Source organism: Stylophora pistillata, chromosome 5 (assembly GCF_964205215.1).
Source record: "Stylophora pistillata chromosome 5, jaStyPist1.2, whole genome shotgun sequence".
NCBI classification, from domain to species: Eukaryota; Metazoa; Cnidaria; class Anthozoa; order Scleractinia; family Pocilloporidae; genus Stylophora; species Stylophora pistillata.
In genome coordinates, this window is record NC_142523.1 from 39,348,189 (window position 1) to 39,368,329 (window position 20,141).

General features: G+C 39.6%; 2 protein-coding genes and 1 long non-coding RNA gene across 3 annotated transcripts; 2 read left to right on the forward strand and 1 right to left on the reverse strand.

Annotated features, from left to right (window-relative positions):
- The first annotated feature begins 477 nt into the window (after positions 1 to 477).
- LOC148731916 (uncharacterized) lies at positions 478 to 8,381 on the forward strand. The gene is made up of 6 exons (XM_088759912.1): positions 478 to 914; positions 3,748 to 3,996; positions 4,207 to 4,528; positions 5,136 to 5,312; positions 6,440 to 6,596; positions 8,155 to 8,381. The coding sequence occupies exons 3-6, from the start codon at positions 4,382 to 4,384 to the stop codon at positions 8,166 to 8,168; spliced, it is 495 nt and encodes a 164-aa protein (XP_088616038.1). The 5' UTR covers positions 478 to 914; positions 3,748 to 3,996; positions 4,207 to 4,381; the 3' UTR covers positions 8,169 to 8,381.
- A 2,240-nt stretch (positions 8,382 to 10,621) lies between these two features.
- LOC111339772 (uncharacterized) lies at positions 10,622 to 12,264 on the reverse strand. The gene is made up of 3 exons (XR_016001787.1): positions 12,053 to 12,264; positions 11,350 to 11,436; positions 10,622 to 11,198 (listed from the first exon to the last, which is right to left on the reverse strand). It is a non-coding gene; the product is annotated as an uncharacterized LOC111339772 (long non-coding RNA).
- A 763-nt stretch (positions 12,265 to 13,027) lies between these two features.
- LOC111339771 (uncharacterized) lies at positions 13,028 to 19,996 on the forward strand. Its single transcript, XM_088759310.1, has 8 exons — positions 13,028 to 13,149; positions 14,950 to 15,111; positions 15,991 to 16,116; positions 16,785 to 16,910; positions 17,200 to 17,340; positions 17,823 to 18,042; positions 19,164 to 19,568; positions 19,764 to 19,996. The coding sequence occupies exons 2-7, from the start codon at positions 15,012 to 15,014 to the stop codon at positions 19,531 to 19,533; spliced, it is 1,083 nt and encodes a 360-aa protein (XP_088615436.1). The 5' UTR covers positions 13,028 to 13,149; positions 14,950 to 15,011; the 3' UTR covers positions 19,534 to 19,568; positions 19,764 to 19,996.
- The last annotated feature ends 145 nt before the right edge of the window (positions 19,997 to 20,141 follow it).

Here is a 20,141-nt window from a genome sequence, read left to right on the forward strand (position 1 = left end):
TGTTGTCATCGGAGTGTTGGAATACAGGTTATGTGTTAGTAAACACATAAGTAAGCATAGACTCTTACTCCAACCCCACATTACAAGCAAAGAGGTATTGACCGTTAACCTCTGATTAGCATCGAATTTCTCCTTACTTTGTCACTTCTAAATCAAACGTTAAGTCCACAAGAACAAAGGAAATGATCGTCAAGCTAAGGAACTCTTGATTGTTACACAAATTCTCCCCTTCATAAACACGAGGGATGTATAGAACAGAGAACAGTCTGGAGAATATGTATGCTGTTGAAAGGGTGTAAAGAGCTTAGGAAGGAAGCACTTTTTCGGAATGGAAAGGCGGCGAACTTGGGGTAAGTTTAAACGATCAACATGCTATTATTTGGATGAAAACAGCTGATTACCCCAAACTGCATTTACAGATAACAAGGCAATCGGATGGGCAAACAGATCAATTCAATTAATCTGAGATCAATTAAAGCACCCCAGTTGTGATTAACTTGTCTTATACCGTAAATAAAAACTTATCAGCTTTGCGGCGATCCTCAATTGAAAGCTAAGTGGGTTAGCTGAGTATAAAAGAACAAATGAATAAAGGCTGATAGTTTCGAAAGAAACTGTTTGGGGCTGCGTCGGTGGGAGTAACGAAATAATTTGGATATATCAACAAAGTTGAAATGGTAAATTGGCCACCGTAATGATTACAAAAGCTGACGTTTCGAGCGTTAGCCCTTCGTCGGAGCTCCGACGAAGGGCTAACGCTCGAAACGTCAGCTTTTGTAATCATTACGGTGGCCAATTTACCATTTCAACTTTGTTGATATATCCAAATTATTGAGTATAAAAGAGCCACGAGAAGATTCAACAGCACAACAGGAATCTGCTTAAGAAGATTGTCGCGTTGGAGAGTGCCATAGGTAAGTTTTGAACGACTAAACACGATTTTTTAAAATTATGACTTTTACCTTTAAAATGATTAATGGTTGGAAAATCAAGTAATCTCTTACATAGCCTACGGGTAAAAATGGAAGGAAGGGAATTTTTCGACAATAACCATATCAACGAGGTCATCACATTTTGATCCAATTTCTGAGGGGAAAAGATAGTTACCAATGAAGGAAATGATTATTACGGAGAAAAAGAGACAGGACGACTGACAAAAACGTTTTCTTTTCCCTTTGGGTGCGAGGGTACGACTACGCGTAGGCTAACTTTACCACTGAAAATATTTTTAACTCTTAGTTTTCGTTTGTTCAGAATTTTTAAACTCTTTTAAATTCTTACTGGGGAAAAAAAATAAAATCGTGGACGTGTTACTATTACAGATCACCTCTTATTAACCTTCTCTTTATGTAAACCTCTCAAAGGGTGTATTTCAGATAAATCTTTTTTCTTCGAGGGAAATATCTTGTATTGAGCCTTTTAACCCTTGAGGCCGATTCTGCGATTGCTTTTTGAACACGAGCTGAATTACGGTATGCACAGAAGTTGAATTTACTCATAACTTGTACTGTGCAGGCCGCTGACAAGTTTTAATAGCGCGGCCTTAGCTATTTTTAGATGAAATAAACAATTTTAAAAAGTCGAGTTTCCAGATGGGATGTGAACCCACGACCCACCGTGACCTAGTCGGATGCTCTAACCACTGAGCTACAGGAGACTCTATGGTGAGCAAGGGTCAATTAGTGGGTATTGAGTGGAACCGCATCACGCGGCTACACAGCCAAACATCAGCTAGCGCATAGAAGCTCACTAACAGCATCACGCTGTCACATTAAAGCATCACATGCAGCCAACCATCCTCCAAAGTGAGCATGTAAAGATGAAATAAACAAATTGTTTATTTCGGCGTCTCTCCCAGAGTTCCCCGCAGCGCGCTTACGGCAATTTTTTTTCTTTTTTTCACTGATTTTTTTTACTCGCGCGACGGACTTCACGGAAAAGGAGAGACTGCCCGTAGTCTTATAATACCTGCCCAGGTTACCAAGGACGCCGTGTTTTTTGTTTCTTCTTTTGTTTTCTTTTTTTTATCAGATTACACGCAAGACGGAACTAACTATAGTTAAAGTATAATAAGTAAGATCTTTTGACAGGGAGCCCACGTCACAAAGTGTGGTTTTCAGTGAGGCCCTGCATAAATCTAACGTAAGAATAACAGAAAATATAAATATGGTTATCAAGAAAAGGATAAAAGGGCATAATCAATAGAAGAGACTACATGTTTTTAACAAGACGTCTAAAAACTGAAAAATAGGAAATGTTCCTAATGCCGTCTGGGAGAGCGTTCCAGTCATCTACTGCATGGCAAACAAACCGATGCTGACCCCATGTACGCTTTGATTGTGGTTTACAAATGTTGTTATTAAAACGAGTGTTATAATCATGCATGTCTTTAAAATGATTAAAATTAAAATTCCAATCAATTAGTCCATTCAAGGACTTAAAAACCAAAAATAGACGATGAGATCTTCGTCTTTTTTCCAATGTATCCCAACCAAGTAGATCAAGAGCTTCTGTTGCTGATGAATGCTTTGGCATATCTAAAATTAATTTAGCTGCTTTATTCTGGAGTAATTGGATCTTGTTCATCAGAGTGGTATTGGTTAATGTATGCGTGCTAACATGGCCGCCAAGCTTTCTAGTTCTACAATTTTACTTTACTTTCTACTACTTCCATTTATATTTCTCCCTTCAGTATGCGTTAAATCGGGAGATAAGGATTTAAACACGACGAATAGTCATTTATTTCAAGTGAAAGTCCCTTCTGAGCGCGCTGGTGAAACTTGGTTGAACAAAAACCTATCGAACGCCCAAGGTTATTTGTCTGACAAAATTGAATCCATACAGAAAAGGGCGCTTAAGATAATTTTCCCATGTGCCGATAGTTACTCAGAAGCCCTCGAGTTAGCACGGGTGGAAACCCTTGCGTATAGAAGAGATAAGATATGTAGAGAGTATATGTGCAAAATGAAGGACTTAAATCACCTCCTCCATCCTTTTCTACCAACACGCTTAGACGATACCTGTCCCTATAACCTCAGGGACAAATCAGACCAGTTGTATCTTTACAGAAACGTTACTACCTGTAGAACGAAGCGCACCGAGGACTTATTAACTTTTAAGTATTTTTAACAAATGTGGTGTATGTTCCGTGTGTTGTATATAACTTGTACTTAATGTATACAGAAATGTACATAGTCGTTCTTATTAAGTTTTTATTGTATCATAACTCGTTAATTCAGTAAGTTACTATTATTATTATTATTACTATTATTATTATTATTACTATTATTATTATTATTATTATTATTCAATTAAAATCTTCCTGTTAGTCAGTTCTGTCTCTAAAACTGGAAACTCCCCATAATTCTAATGGACCGGACATTATTTTTCGAAGGGAAGGTTGGTAGGGGGCTCGGGGTAGGGTACCGATAACATTTACCAGATCCCTCCATAAGGCTCTGTTACGTTCTTATGTTCCTCCCTCCTCCTCCCATCCTTGGCAGTTGTTTTTCTATAGTCCCCCCTTTATACTCTGTTGGCGACGACTTATCCCCTTCCTTTTCCCTTGAAAACAATGGGACCCCTCATAATAAAAATAAATCTTCCACCCTACCCACCCTACGTTCCTTAACTTACCTTAAAACCATATCTTCTGAACTACATTTTTCACTCATTGGCTATCAACTTACTTTACTCGAATTGTTCCTTATTTCGAACTGTTTTTCTTCTTCTTCCTCATTCGCTCAGCTTGTGACTGTAATCCCGCGGGATCCTTGTCCCTTCAGTGTGACCGCGATACTGGGAAAGGCCAGTGTAAACAGGGTATGATTGGCGACAATTGTGACCAGTGCGCCCCGGACACCAGCGGTAAAATGCCTCAGTGTGAAGTTTGCGGTGAATGTTATTACCAGTGGAAGGTCACGCTAGAGCCTCTGTCACGCAACATTAGCGTTGACGTATCGAGAGCGTATAACCTCTCTCTCACTCCTCACCCAGGTACGTTTTATATGAAAAAAGTGTTTGGGTTATTCGAGTTCCAATAGTATTTTCTATGCGTGACATTTTTGATGCATCCCTTCATAAGCTAGTCCCCATCACAGCCTTTTGATGCAGTCACGCAATGCGCTCTTTTCTCCTCACCACAGTGAGCAATGATTATGAAAGAAGCACAAGTGACCCATCTAAACCGAATGAAATTTTCCGTAGGAAGTGGAAGTGTTAACGCCTATGAGAAGGAGGTGAAGGAACTGGAAGACAAACTGAAAAGAGTACAAATGATACTGAAAAATCAAGCTACTACTGAAAATGATATGATGGCACTCGAAAAGAATTAGACTCCATCGACGTTGAGCTGCAAGTGGTGCAAGGCCAGGAAGAAGTGATGGAGAAGGACGTGAGTTCATCTGAAATGCGAACAGAAGACGCAAAAACTGAGATTCAGATGCTATGCGAAAGGCTAGCGACGGCAGAGGGCGCCAACGATGCAGCTCAAAAAGACATTGAAACAGCTGAAACTATTCTAAAAGATGTAAGATAGACGTTACCATATATATTTTTTTTACTTTTTAATTTCTGTATTGAGTGTCATTTTACTGATAGAACACCTCCAACAGCAGAAATTGCGTATGTTTAAACGTTCTGGGCGTATGGTTACCAGGCTTGTCTCTGGATCAAAACATCCACCTTTGCGTTGTGGTACGATCATTTCTTTAAGTTTTTGAGAAAGATGTTTAGCTCCCAAATTGTCTCTCTCCACCCAAGAGCTATCAAAGGGTAGCCGTGAACCATCATGGAACGTTGACGAAATTCTTTGCGATAAGGGGTGGGGTGTGTTGAGGCTCACTAGCCAAAGAGTAGTCGCCTACGGCTTCAATTCTGTCCCCTCCCTCCTCTTATCTGCTTGCTTTATTTTGCGTTGCTCCTTTTACCTTCATGTCTTTGTGTTACAACAAAGTAGCTGCTAGAACAAATGAAGAGATTTCGTGAAGCTTTTTACTCTCAAGATCTGATTGTCAAATCTCCCCTCTAGCTGCTACACATTTCCTTGTTAATTAATATCAAGAATTTGGGGTTAGATCAAGATGACAACTACGTGTTTGTGATAGTGTATTATTTTGTTCTTTTCTTTTTCCCAGCTTCAAGCGGCGTTGGACAAATTAGAGGAGGAGGTTGGTACAGCTCAAGCTAACGTGACACACCTTGCCCCCATGATACCCATGGTGACAGAACAATTCGAGAAGAATCAAATACAGCTTGTTATTACGGAACAGAAGGCCAAAGACGCATATGAAGAATCCGTGACAGCTGAAAAGGTTTGTGACAGGAATTAAGGCGCGGGGGCGACGGAGTGGATCTCACTTTTTCAACCCCGAAGAGGGGTTAAAATGCCAACCTTCCCCCCTCCCCACATACACAGCATTGAGATTTTCTAGGTGTGTGAAAGCATTCTTTGAAAAGGAAACTCCTCCTTTAGCGTGTTACACCTTAACATAAATATATCTTATTAACCAAGCGCGAGGGCCGTACTGGGACAATATCGGCCCGAAGTCTTGACAGTACGGACCGAGCGCAGCGAGGTCCGTGCAAAATGACCGAGGGCCGATATTCTTCCAGTACGGTCCCGTGCAAGCTTGGTTGATAAGAGATTTATTATACGACTGAAGTTCAAAGGGACACAAGTGCGGTATCATTCGGGAGCATTCGGGACAGTGACCGGTCCAATACTGAGAGAATATTGACCGGCAATAGAGCATTTTGATTGGTTGATTTTAGTTATTGGCCCTCTGACTGCCCGAGTCGTGTAATAAGTATGAATATTCTCCATACTGTTATCTAAACATTTCCCAAGGTGCCGACGAAGGGAATTTGTTTAACAATCAAGAGACTCTTTAGTTGGTGATCATGTCTCATATTCTCGTGATCTTAACTGTATGATTCAAGGATAATGCTACAAGGACAAATTAGATTCCAGTCACTCCTAGGGGCCAAATGATATTAATACGGGTGTTTATTACACGACGCCGGCAGTCAGAGGGCCATCGACCAATCAAAATGCTCTATTGCCGGTCAATATTCTCTCGGTATTGGACCGGTCACTGTCCTGAATGGTCCCGAATGATGCTGCACTTGTGTCCCTTTGAACTTCAGTCGTATAATAAATCTCTTATTAACCAAGCTTGCTCGGGACCGCACTGGAAGAACATCAGTCCTCGGTCTTTTTTGTACGGACCTCGCTGCGCTCGGTCCGTACTTTCAAGACTTCGGGCCGATATATTCCCAGTACGGCCCACGCGCTTGGTTAATAAGATATATGGACAATAAGGGCCACGAGAGGATGAATCAAAGCCCTTCCAAATTCAACGATCTTGGGATGATACTCAGCCATATTGGTGATGATGTGTGATGAGAAAATGTCAGAATTTCTTTTTTTTCTCTGCAGGAGGCACATGAAGTGATGGAATTGTTTAACCAAGCGAAGGACAGCATCGAATATAAGGCTGAAACAGTGCGGAATGCCTCCGAACAAGTTCTCGACATGACAGAACAGGCACTTGATTTAATAAAAAATCTGGAGTATAAAATGGAGGGGACTGTAAGTAAGTTTGGGCTCTTAACATGTGTCTATTTTAGTGTTTTTTTTTTTTTTTTTTTTTACATTTTACAGTGTAAATAACCTTAGAAGAACACCCAACGTGGATTGGGTAGAAATAGTCTCATTTCCACCCATCAAAGAGCATCATGTTATTTGAAAGGGAAACTTAGTTGTTTAAGGGTTCGTGTGCTGGACTCTGGCTTGAGAGGTCTGGGTTCGAGACCAGGCTGGGTCATGTGATGTGTTCTTGAGTAAGACACTTTACTCTGACAGTGCTTTTCTCTATGAAGGAGTATAAATTGTTGTCGGGTTTGGTGGGAGGCGCGGTGGTCTCAAGGTTAATACACGTGACTCCGGATCGAGAGAGCCGGGTTCGAGCCCTGAGGCCCATTTCTCGAATATCCAGGTAACTTAACGGGCCTCTTTTCACTCAAGATGGGATTTCAAAAGTTTTGAAAATGGTGCAAGAAAACTATCAGCTAAAGAAACAAAAGAGACTGGTTTGGGTGCCAGAACCTCCTTTCCTATCCTTTAAATTTCGATTTTAAAACATGGCTTCGTGCCCGTTAAGTTAGCGGGACCCCGACCGAGGCCCCCGACCGAGGACATTGTGTTAATAAAATAACAATCATTTATTAGGAAGCTCCATCACAATAGTGGTTTACATAGAGGTCCTAAATACTAGATGTTTATTATATAAAAATTCAATTAACATATAAAATTTGAGCTAAAATCGAAATATAAAAATGATTACAACCTATACACTGCAAAGATTAATTAAAAGAAAACTTAATTATAAAAAGCCGAAAAGAGACACTTCTTAAAAATTGGCAAACCTACTGAGTTTCTTACAGTTCACTCTAACTCATTAAAGTCTTTGAAACAGTGATACCGCGAACGATGTTTTCCCCAGTTGTATTTAATTTTGGGCAGCTTTATAGCATCGTTATTGCGCGTATTGTAGGAGTGCATATCACTCTTTCTTACAATGTCCAAAGAATGATTAGCTTCGCCATTAATACACTTGTATGCATATATACATCGATGACATTTCCTACGTTCCTCAATATTCAGCCATCTCAAGACTGTTAATGCATCAGTGGATGAGGAGTGAAGTGATCTATTGAATATCAGCTTAGCTGCTTTGTTTTGCAGAATTTGCGATTCCTTCATTAGTGTGACATTGTCCTTGTCACCCCAGACTAAATCAGCATAATCAAAAATAGGCAGCACTAAGCTATTATGAAAAAGTAACCGGGCATTATAAAGTAAATAATACTTAATACTACGTAAAAGACCAAGGTTCTTATTAACCTTCTATGAAATATATTCAACATGCTCGGACCATGTAAAAGTTGAGGACAACATAACTCCCAAATATTTAAAACTAGTTACTACAAAATTTAAATCAGTGTCAAAAATAGATAATGAGAAAGAGGAAATGCCAACAAGTTTCTACCTATAATCATGGATTTCGTCTTAGTAAGATTCAAAGTTAGCTTATTTCCATGTAGCCACCGGGCAACTTGCAAGAGATCATCATTCAATGCCTCTTCCAACAGGTGTAGCTCCTTAGCAAAGTAGTACAGGACCGTGTCATCAGCATACAAAGTCACCTTGCAATTCTTTATAGCCATAAGAAGGTCATTAATATAAACCAACAAGAGACGCGGTCCTAGAATACTCCCCTGTGGCACCCCAAAGGTCATCGGGAGAGGGTCAGACATAGCATCACTACAGGTAGTCCGCTGTTTACAATGACTCAGGTAGGACTTGAACCACTGTAGCGTGCTGGGCGAGACACCAATAGCCGACAATTTAGATAAAAGGATCTTATGGTCAACGGTTTCGAATGCCTTGATCAAATCCAAGAACACTGCACTGCACAGTTCTCCACTCTCCATATGCAATAGAACCTCATCTGCAAAACTGGTGAGAGCTGATGTCGTAGACAGTTTGGAACGGAAGCCAAATTGTTTTTTTGAAATGAGGTTATTTAAATTTAGAAAGTCACAGAATTGGAAGTGGACGACTTTTTCCAGTATTTTACTCATCGTTGGCAGAATGGGAATTGGAATTAGAATTGGACGCATCTGTCCTATCTCCAGTTTTGAAAAGTGCAGCCAATTTCGAGCATTTCCATATTTCAGGAAAATTGCCAGTGCGAATAGAGAGATTCAATAACTTGGTGATCGAGGGACAAATAGCACGCGCGTCACACTTTAAGAGTCTCGCAATGATGTTGTCCAAGGCAATAGCTTTATTTGTGGTGTGTTCTTAGACAAGATACTTTACTGTCAAAATTCCCTTTTTTAACCCAGGTGTTTAAATGGATACCAGGGGGTGTAGAAATACCCCTAGTCGCTTCATGCAACGGAACCGGGGTTAAGCGCCAGCCTGATGGGCCACTTGACTCGTAAATAGATTTTACCTTTTTTACCTTTGTGAAATGCTTGAGGGTAACCTCACGATGGACTGGCATACAAACCAGGGGGGGGGAGTAGTGATGAGCGCCGGTTGGGTGGCCACTTGGCTTGAGTGCCAAGCCTACCCTTTTACCTTATATAATACGAAATGAACTGTGGATTCCAACCACTGTGTGCAGTCAATCCTGCCGATCAGCGGTTAGGCACAAAAGCTGTCTGCCCCTTCCCCTTGGGAGAAATAATGTAAATGCTGTGGTATTCGATAGGCCGCTAAATTCTTCCACCAGCCGCTGCCAATCTCAAGGACAATTAATCTTTTCCCAGTCCTGTATTTAAGAGTTTGTGTAGCTTGTACTGTTATTTGTTGGTTCTCTGCCTCTTTCATGTCGCATCTTTGTCATGAAAGCGTCACGGTATGCTCTGTAATTTTTTATTTTTCGTTTTTATTAGTCAATAGGTCTTTTATTCTCGGTAATAATCATCTTTTGTATCTTTTTCCTTTCCTTTCGTCGTTCATCAATTCTTTCCTTCTTTCTGTCTTTATGTAAATTTTAGCGGTAGATGTTTTTACCTAACCTGAAAAGCTTTCCTGGTTCTTCGTCGTCAGTTGTAGAGAAAGCATTTTGTAACTCTTAGAAATTGGATCGAGATTTGATGATAACCTTGTTGATTTGGTCATTGTTGAAGAAATTTACTCTCCCTAACAGTGGATCTTGGGACTATGAAATGTTTCACTTTGTCCTTTAACTGTCATTGTGTTTGTCCTTCTTTCCTTTACTTTACGTGGGATTTTTTTTTTATCAAGTCTCAGTTGTTTTGTTTACTTGTTTCTTTATTTACTTTGTATGAAATGCTGAATTGAGTGGAGAAAAATATACATGTTACACGGATGTTCGTCACAAGTTTCGAAAAAAAAGGCGAACAAAATTCTTAAACTTTCGTCAAAACGTGGTAATCAAAACACGAAAGCGAGCGAGTGAAGATTTCCAGCATTGAAAGTCCATCTAAAACTTGTCTCGTTTCAAAAAACAAGTGCGGAATATTTAACCCTTAATCTCATGTTTCCTTTAATTACTGATTATCTTGACTTTCTAAGGAGTTATCTTGTCATGAATTTGAGTATTTTTAAAACGGAGATAATCCAAAGATTTTCCTGGAAATGCGCTTTTTATAAATATACTTAACAACTTAACGAATTATTGTAATGCCATAGCAATTGTAACAATTTTTAAATTGAGAATTATTATATAACTGCGATGCTTCGCTCAGAATGTCAAAGTTGGAAAAAATAAATATACTGATTTTACGACTTCCTTTTCTTTTTTTTTTTTGGTGGTAGGGGGTAATTCTTTTCTTGGTGTACGTTAGCATTTATTTGAGGCGTTTGTAGGCTGTCATGGAGTTTATTCATTTGTTTTATTAGCCCGTTAAAGGTTTACAGAAAGGTGCACGTTGTGCTGTTACTGAAAGAAGTTTTCACGGCACCTCAAGGCGTTGAGGAAAACAAGTTTCAACGGACTTCAAATGTATCAAGATGTGTTTTTGGAACAGAGGAAAGGCCAAAACTGTGCATGTGTTGGGAACTTGAAAGAAACAGAACACCTTTCCCTTTAAAACCCTCAGTTTATTTAATTCTAGTTAACTCTACTACAGGTTCTTCTATTAAGCAAATATTTTAAAACTGGAATCTTTCAGAAGCCTTTCCGAGGAAAGTTTGCCGTCTCAGACGTACAGGATGTAGACGTCAGCGCAGGCTCTTCCTCCGTTGTCTCCCTCGGTATAATTCACCAGATCTTCACCATACCACAGGCGTAGCTGCTGGCCATAAATCACACGAATGGGCCTGTAAAACACCTTCAGCCCAAGAACGGGACTCATGGAGTTGTAACCTGGAATTCTGTGCCATTTTCCTCGCCGGGGGGTGCCCAGGAGCCGGCTAGGGGGCAAAAGAATGTGATTTCGTGAATTGGTTATGACAGCGTTGACCTGCCTGTGCACTCCAAAGCCACAGCCCCAGGGTGACCAATTTGTTGAACGATGCCTGTGACAAGAGACGAAGCCGTACAAGTGGACCAGCTTCACCCCTGCCATTCTGCCGCTCTGAGGGACTTTAAACCTTCCCGGTCTATTACCACGCGCACTAAAACACACGGGAGGTCCACGTACCTTTCTATAAAAAGCTGAGGAGGAACCAAAAAAAGTAAAATTGTACTAAATACTTTTTTATAAAGAAAGTAGTGATTCCAGCATTTTGGCCATTTTATCTATTTTTTCCAAGGCAGTCCATAAATTCATTAATTGCTTTAACGCTTTAACTACAGTGGTAAATACCTCCAGAGATCTTATCCGGGCATGTCAAGGCAGCACAACCAAGATGGAAAACAATGTCTTAAAAGCCATTTTGCTGTCTTGGTTTTTCTGAAATGAATAAAAACTTGTTAGCGGCTTGCAGAGTACAAGTTATAAGTAAATTCAACTTCCGTGCATATCGCAACTCAGCTTGAAGTTTCCAATGAAAACTGGATGTGTTCAATCAGCAATCGTAGAATCGGCCTCAAGGGTTAAAAGGTTCAATTCAAGTTATTTTACTCGAAGAAAAAGGACTCATCTAAAATACGCACTTTAAGAAGTTTACATAAAGAGAAAGTTAAAAAGAGGTGATCTGTAATAGTAACAAGTCCGCGATTTTCCTTTCTTCCCCGATACAATTTTTGTTTAAAAATTCCGGAGGAACGAAAACTAAATGAGTAAAAACATTGTAAGAGTTAGCCTTCATGTAGGCGTACCATCCCCCCAAAGATAAACGTTTTTGTAAGTCCCTTTGTCTTTTGTTCTCAATAATAATCATCTTTTTTCTTTAGCAACTGGATCAAAATGTAATAATGACCTCGTTGGCATTGTCGAAAAAATTCCCTTCCTTCCGTTTCTCTTAGGGTGAGGGTACGACTACACGTAGGCTATTCAATAGTTCACTTGATTTTCCAACCATGAATCAAAATTTTAAAAAAATCGTGCCTAGTCGTTCAAAACTTACCTCTGCACTCTTCGTCGTATCAATCTTCTTAAGCAGATTTCTGCCGTGCGGTTGAATCTTCTCGTGGCTTTTTATACTCTGCTAACCCATTTAGCTTTCAACTGAGGATCGCCCCAAAGCTGTTAAGTGTTTATTTACTGTATAAGACAATTTCAACACAACTGGAGTGCTTTAATTGATCTCAAACGAATTGAATTAATTTTTTTGCCTTTCCGAGTGCCTTGTCATCTGCTAACTGGAGTGCTTTAATTGATCTCAAACGAATTGAATTAATTTTTTTGCCTTTCCAAGTGCCTTGTCATCTGCTAACTAGAGTGCTTTAATTGATCTCAAATGAATTGAATTGATTTGTTTGCCTTTCCGAGTGCCTTGTTATCTGCAAATGCAGTTTGAGGTAATCAACTGTTTTCATCCAAATGATAGCATGATGATCGTTTAAAGTTACCCCAAGTTTGCCGCCATTCTATTCAAAGATGCTTGCTTCCTAAGCTTTTTACACCCTTTCCATAGTATGCATAATCTCCAGACTGTTCTCTATACATTCCTCGTGTTTATTAAGGGGAGAATTTGTGTAATAATCAAGAGTTTAGCTTGACGATCATTTCCTTTGTTCTCTCAGCCTTAACGTTTGATTTAGCAGTGACACAGTGAGAAGAAATTCGATGCTAATCAGAGGTTAACGATTAATATCTCTTTGCTTGTAGAGTGGGGTTAGAGTTAGAGGCTATGCTTTAGTTTACTAACACATAAACTGTATTACAACACACAGATGACAACAGGGGATAATGCTATGCATTTTAACGAACAAAACGAGTAAAAGTGTTTGTTCAAAGTTCTCTTGGTGTTTGTTCCAGCTGATTTGATACGTAAATTTCTAATATTTTTTTAGCAGTTGACCCAAGAGTTTTCATTGGACATTTCAAACAAGACTACCCCAACTTAACTGAAAATAGCTTTATCTTATTTGCTTTCTTTAATAGCATCCCAGTTGAAACTAATTGCAGTGACACAGTATCAGAACCAGTTGTATATTTCCCAAGCTATCGTGACGTCAAGTTCCGGCTGGTTTGATCAGTTTATTTTCTATAATTTGCTCAGTAAGTGTCCATAACAAATACGATTAGGACTTATGATGTGGTGTGTGAGATAATAATGTTTATTGCGTTGAAACAAAATGACAGAATGACAATTTTTGAGATAAAAACTGAAGTGGTCGATCTTTATAGCTTGTTAATTAGTTAACAACTATTCACCGAAGTGGAGGTGGTTAGTGGTGGATATTTACCAAGCCGCGAAGCGGCGAGGTAAATATCCACCGCTAACCACCGACACTGAGGTGAATTGTTGTTTTAGCATATACTAAAACAGTGGGATAATATACACCACCAAAAATTGATTTTAATTCATACGATTCCAAAATTTCAACATTTTCCCGCGCGTAACGATCCAACGCGGCTCGGATCGCGTTAAGTGATTTTTTGTTGTAAAAAATGCCGTCTCGTTTTTTTAGCTGACAGATAAAATTTCTGAATACATTTTGTTCAGCTCTGGTGGCGACATTTCTTCAAATGGTGTTGCAAACTCTTTCTGTATTTGAAACCATTCTGTAAAAAATACCATTTAACTTTGATTTTCAAGTAAACAAGTGAGGTTACGCAAGATTAATTTGCATTTGTAAACAAAACCTTTTTCGCTGGTTTTTATCGATAAACTCCCGGTTACCATTACCTTTAAACACAGCCAAACCAAATTTAGTCGCTTTCTCTGTGTTTTCAGGAACTGCTTGGTTGTTATTTGAGTGATTTATTCGCTTGTCACGGATGCAAACTGGCACGCCACTTTTTCTCGAGTTGCTCGGAGGTAAATGGCAAAGGATATTCGGAGTTTGACTAGCCAATCAGAGCGCGCCTTCAACGCTATCCACTGTTTTAGTATATACTAATCATTTATATACTGGTTTTTAAATCGATTTTCATTTTAGTGCAAAACGAAAAAATGAAAAATATTTCATATCTCCCTACAGAGAAATGGTTTCTTGTTTCTGTCCAAACAACTCGACAAAAGAAACAGTGAAGAGTCTAAAACAGACACTAGTGTCTAGAATCAGACAACAGTCTAAAATCTGACGCCAGTGTTTAAAATCATATGTTAGTCTCCAAAATCGGCACAAGTGTGCAGAATAAGACACTACTGTCCAAAATCGAAAACTCTGCTTGCATTCAAGATCGAACGCAGTATTTAAAACTGGACACTAGTGTCTAAAGTGAGACACAAGCGTCTAATTAAAATCTTCCATTTCTATATATCTAAAAGTGGATGATGATGTGTAAAATTGGGCACTAGTGTCTAAAATCGAACACCACTGTTCCAAATCGGACTCTGCTGTTCAAATTTGGACACTAGTGTTTACAATCGGAGAGTGGTGTTCTAAACAAGTAACACATCGATTTAATTGCGTATTGAAACGCTCTAACATTAATCTTAACGAAGTGATGGTTTGTTGGAGGAAGGTGAGGGGAATGTTCATATCTTTGATTTGGTACAACCCTACACGTTAAGTCCTCAGTTTATTTGCATTTGTCCTTTGTAGATTATCTTTGCTTATAAGCATATTATCTAAAACTGCGGAATCTTCCAAAAGCTTGCGCAAAGACAACTTGCCATCATAGAGGTAGACGAAAGTGCAGATTTTTCCTCCGTTGCCTTGCTCTTCCTCACCATACCACAAGCGGAACGACTATCGCAAAGCAACACGCATGAGGAGAGCCCGAAGTGATATGGGTACATTTGCCCCTCTTCAGAGCCGCTTTCGTATACTCATTTCCCAAAGATATGCTTTTCACAGCGTACATTCGAAAGCGTGCGCGATTAGAACTGCTCATGCTTTCAATTTTCAGTTGTGACGTAACATGGCTAATTGCTGTTTTATCAACTGCGAGGAAATGTCGCTGGATATGACATGAAAGCCTGTTGGTGTGTTAATTTTCTCGGAGCCTGTTTGCTCCTAGCAAGCTTCTCAATTTCCACAGCTGAGCAAAGGAACAAACGGTCGCTAAAACGTGAGTGAAAATTTCTCATATTCATGGTTTTTGCTTGAAAGGAAAGCGTTATATTGGGCCTTGCCTTAGTGTTCTGTTGCGTAGCTAATGTATTAGCCTTTTACCGTGGAAAACTTCAAGTTCTATTGAATCCGCTCAGGAACAGCTACATCAGATTCACAAGGAGAGTGTTGGGAAAGCATGTAATATTTACACGAATAAAAAAAAGTTTCTGGCGAAAGTTTAATTTTCAAAAGGTTTAGACAGGAGCAAAGGCTGAAAGTTTCGAAAGAAACTGTTTGGAGCTGCGTCGGTGGGAATAACGAAATAATTTGGATATATCAACAAAGTTGAAATGGTAAATTGGCCACCGTAATGATTACAAAAGCTGACGTTTCGAGCGTTAGCCCTTCGTCGGAGCAAGGGGGGCTAACGCTCGAAACGTCAGCTTTTGTAATCATTACGGAGGCCAATTTACCATTTCAACTTTGTTGATATATCCAAATTAGACAGGAGCAGATGTGTAACAAATTTGACTTAAGAGGAAAAGAATTTTCACTTCCAGTGTTCGAATAGAAGCCTCTAAGGGAAGATCTGTCTCAACAGTGAATTTTTTTAGCGGATTTGGAGCAAAAAGAAAAAAATGCGAAAACTGATACAGCCAGCGCAGCGATAAGTATATACTAATTGAGCTGCGATGAAAGTTTTCATCGCTTTCGCATTAAAAATACCAATACAAATCTATTTCATGAAACCGGCTTGTAACTGCGATGAAACCTTTATGAAGCGAACCTCATATTGAAAGATATCCTGAATTTAGCAGACACTGACTTAAGTCCAAATTTTTCCTCCTTGGGCTGAAATTGAAATTGCTTCATTGGTTTCAATGCTTTTTCATAGACGACAATTTTCATCATGAGTCATTTAACCTGAAGATATCTGATCATGCTGAGCAAAAGCCTCAACAACATGCAGTTTTGTACAAAACCGGAACTAAAGAACTAGCCAAAGCAGGACAGCCTTTCGGTAAGTACATTCAATCAAAAGTGTAAACTGTCCTCTTTCTCCAGTTCCCCGAGATTACCCTGGACAAGAGAGATTTTCTCAGGCCCTGCGGGAGATTAGAGCGAAAAAAAAGGTTGGTTTTAATTTTAGGCTATAAACGAAACAGTTCAGCAACTGTGGGCCCTCTCGATTGAGAATCCAATATTCACGATGGCTCATGAATCAAAATCAAGGTTAGTGATAAAAAGAATCCAAGGAGATCTTACATTAAAGTCGAAAAATAAACTACCTGGAGCGGGACAAACGTGATCGAGTAGCGATGGTCTAAATTTAGTGTTTTTTTGGTTGTGAAAAGGACGCCGATCAATCATAGAGCACTGAGAATAGTGGACTTTTTAGTTGTGTCGAAAGTGTTATGGGATTGCTTTAGTTTGCTTATCTTTGATCTGTGATTGGTCTTAAAAAAGTCGTGCCATTTTCCACCAATCTGATGCAAAACAAAAACTGTCAGTCAGTCAGTCAGTCAGTCGGCCAATTATGCAGACAGTCACGCTTAACACTCGCCCACATATAAATTTTAAACCGAAAGTTAGGAGAAATTTCAATTGCCCTCTTTTGATAGTATATATTCCATCATTTCTTAGGCCAATTGCTTGCTTGTCTTCTTGTTTATTTATTTTATACAACAGCAAAGTATGCCATTCAGTGCTCAGAAAATACGGATTGCCCATCTTCTTCAACCTGCGGACCCAACAAGGTTTGTTGGTGTTCGGGTGACAGTGGACTGCGCACGATAGCAAGTCCCAAATGTATTGGTATGTTTTTACACTAAAAGCTATTCATGGAATTTAAATGTTATAGGAGATCACTGGGCTGGGATGAAATTTTTCATATAAAAACCAAACATTTTAGTTCAATTTAGGCTGAAAACGAACTTGTGGGCTACTTCAGGCTGCAAAACTCATAAGAAACTAGGTATTTTCGTACCCAGATCCTATCGTGTAACTGTAATTGTAGAACTTGGCCGTGAAAGGTCTGGGTAGAGACTCGGTACAAGCTCAACAGTTACCTGAGTCAAATCATCTTTTTCTTTTTTAATCACAGATCTAAAACATCCCTGCGAAAACCTTCAATTTCCACCTTGCCATCCTGATGCCGATTGCCTATATGTCTCCAAGAAGAGTTTCTTTGGGTGCAAGTGTAAGAAGAAACTTTTTGGAGATGGTCTGGAGTGCAAAAAGAAAGGTATTTTTATTATCCTTTTTGAAAAGTAGGGTTGGCCAATTTCTTTTCGATGTCGCAACTGGGACACAATTTGACCGGAAAGACAAGACCGCACTCACATTTTAGAAACCTGGGAAGTTAACACATGTGTTTTTACTTTTTTCCTTTTATTCACTCTTTATTTCTTTCTTTCTTTCGTCCTCCTTTTCTTGCTTTACTTTTTACTGACTCCCTTCATCCTTTTTCCTTTTCCGTTTTTAACCAAATTCCCTCCCCGCCGCCCCCCCCCCCCTCCCTCCTCTCGTCACCCCGTGGCGTTTGCGTCCCTTACTTTGCTTCTTTTCTTGACTATGATTGAGGAGGAAAAAAAGTTAATAAACAGGGTAGAGACAAGATCAAGAGTGTGGAACATTTTTAACCCCGTCGTTTGAGCCTGAGACAAAAAAAAATTGACCCCAATCTTCAGAAATTAAGGCCAGTTTTGACTTTCTCTTGTGTTCCAGAATCAGTGAAAACAACAACGTCGACAACGACTAGGGCAACGAGACCAACCCCTGTAACAAAAGAGTCAGATCCTGAAGGTGTGATCGGGCTTTTTGAGAAGAAAGCCGAGTCAATCTACAACAAAGTACTCCATCTGATCATGAAACATTTGAAATTTGTTATTCTTGGAGGAGTTGGTTTTGTGCTGGTTTTGCTGGTTATCACGTGCTGCTGTTGTAGGTAAGAAAATCGCAGCCTTGAAGCGTGGCGATTGTACATGCGTATTTAAACAAACCCTATTCTGTACCTGGGACTACTCTCCACCTCGATCGAGACAGCCTTTCGAAGTGTTTGTATAGGGGAATCCTTGTTTACAATATTTGCCTCATTAGCATAAGCAATTCAGTTTTCTGATGGAGCTAAAAATAAATCAGTTCTGAATATCGAAAGATTAAAGTACGATTAACTCGGCCAAAGAATACGAGCCTGATGCATTGAACACTTTTTGTGCAACACGGGTTTAAAAACTCCAAATTTTACATAGAATGTATGAGCTTATTAGCGCTTTTGCTACCCTGAAATTTTGCAGTTTTTGATGGACTATTTCTCCTTGAATATTACACCCAAAGAGCTAAAAATTTCACCATGTACTAAGGTTTTCTAGCTCTTTAGCTGCCTGAAGTCAATTTGTATCTAACATGATTTCTTCTTTCCGTTAAGCCGTATGCAAATGAGCAAAAATGTAAACAATGACTTCAGCATGAATTCGCCTATAGAGTGTTTGTGTAGAGTTCTACTAGCTTTTCCCTCACAAGTCTCTCTCGTTACAGCCAGCAGGTTACATATTGGAAAAGATGGCCACCGCTGACCTGAAAGAGACGCGCTCCGGAGAATGTAGTTGCTCTGTATTTGGTTACATACGACAGAGCTGAATAACGTTTACGCATGCGCCAGGTTTTGCCGCGGAAACACGGATTTTGAGTCGTTCGCACGGTTGATTTCCTATTCTGTTGCTTCGAGGCGTATTTTCTATGCCGCTTTTATTGTACAGAACAACCTCCAAAAACTTGGTACACCTACTAAAAATTTTCAAAAATTAATTTTCTCCTAAAACCTCTGGAAATAGGAAAATGCTTTCAACGAAAACAGAGTTCCTTGGTTTTAAAAGTCAGCCGGCCCTTATTATTTTCCACTAATTTCGCTAAATTTTGGACCAAGGATACTTGAGCCCGCGTTGTTGACCGCATGCCCTCTGACTTGCATTTTATTATTCAGCTCTGTCGTTACCTACAATATGTTTTAAAAACATATGCAGTTTTTGATTCAAAAGTTTCTGGTGACTTGCATATTCTATCATTCAGGAGATGTATAAGGAAAAGGCGCGAAAAGAGACTTTTAGATAGCCAGGACGATGAATCATACTATGAACAACAACAGTTTTCAAGTTATCCCGCCCAGGATCCACATGGCAATTATTACAGGGATACTCAATACCAGGATGTTCCAACAGATGACTATCTTGGTCCGTTTCCTTCCATTCCAGATGCACCCCTTCCCCCACCCCCTCCCGGAGGGGTGTTCGCACCACCCTCTGCAGCTGCACCACCCCCGGCAGCCGCACCTCCTCCCCCACCACCCCCTCCCCCTCCTCCTCTGTCTGCTGGAGGATATCGGCCAAAGGGACGTAAGACAGTTTCACAGTCAAGCTTTTATTCCGATGATGAAAACTAAAAGTACAAATTACGATGACAGGATATCGCTAACAGGTAAGAAGTTACAGGCTTACTAAGGATATATGAATTCTATTGGTTCAGTTTCCAGGTTTCCTCGGATAACGATCGAGATCTCGGATCCAGTGACCCGAGATCATTCCAAATCAGGGCTAGTTAGACTATTTTCCAGAAGGTTCAAGTCAACATCACTTGTTTAACTCAGTCATGAACTTTTCCGTTACTTTTCAGGAGTTTTTGGTGAAATGGTTCTTGATGTAAATTCCTACTATATGTTTTATGCAACTTTCACAGAGGAGTTTCAACTTAAATCTGGATCAAGAAATCCCTAACATGAAGAATCACTCTTCAGTCTTTTTCTTTTCGCACTTGTGTTTTCAATCTGAGAACTTATTTTGCTACACAATTTTTTGTATTACTTCATTTGATTACTGAACAATAAATAACTGATATTGTTTTGTAAATATTGTTGTTATTTTCTGTAGCTACACTGGTGCAAATTTATATGCGCTTTTAAAATAGATTTCTCTTCTGGGATCGATCTCGTACTATACCAGATGCAAGGGCTTAGGTGGGGTTAAAATACACTTCACCCTCTTTGAAAAAGTA

Bases quoted from the DNA above. Each gene is read 5' to 3' on its own strand.
- LOC111339771 (XM_088759310.1), top strand. From the start codon at position 15,012: ATGAAAGCCTGTTGGTGTGTTAATTTTCTCGGAGCCTGTTTGCTCCTA. The intron at 16,117-16,784 runs GTAAGTACATTC...TTTATACAACAG, and splicing joins CAAAGCAGGACAGCCTTTCG to CAAAGTATGCCATTCAGTGC. The intron at 16,911-17,199 runs GTATGTTTTTAC...TTTTAATCACAG, and splicing joins AGCAAGTCCCAAATGTATTG to ATCTAAAACATCCCTGCGAA.
- LOC148731916 (XM_088759912.1), top strand. From the start codon at position 4,382: ATGGAGAAGGACGTGAGTTCATCTGAAATGCGAACAGAAGACGCAAAA. The intron at 4,529-5,135 runs GTAAGATAGACG...TCTTTTTCCCAG, and splicing joins CTGAAACTATTCTAAAAGAT to CTTCAAGCGGCGTTGGACAA. The intron at 5,313-6,439 runs GTTTGTGACAGG...TTTTCTCTGCAG, and splicing joins AATCCGTGACAGCTGAAAAG to GAGGCACATGAAGTGATGGA.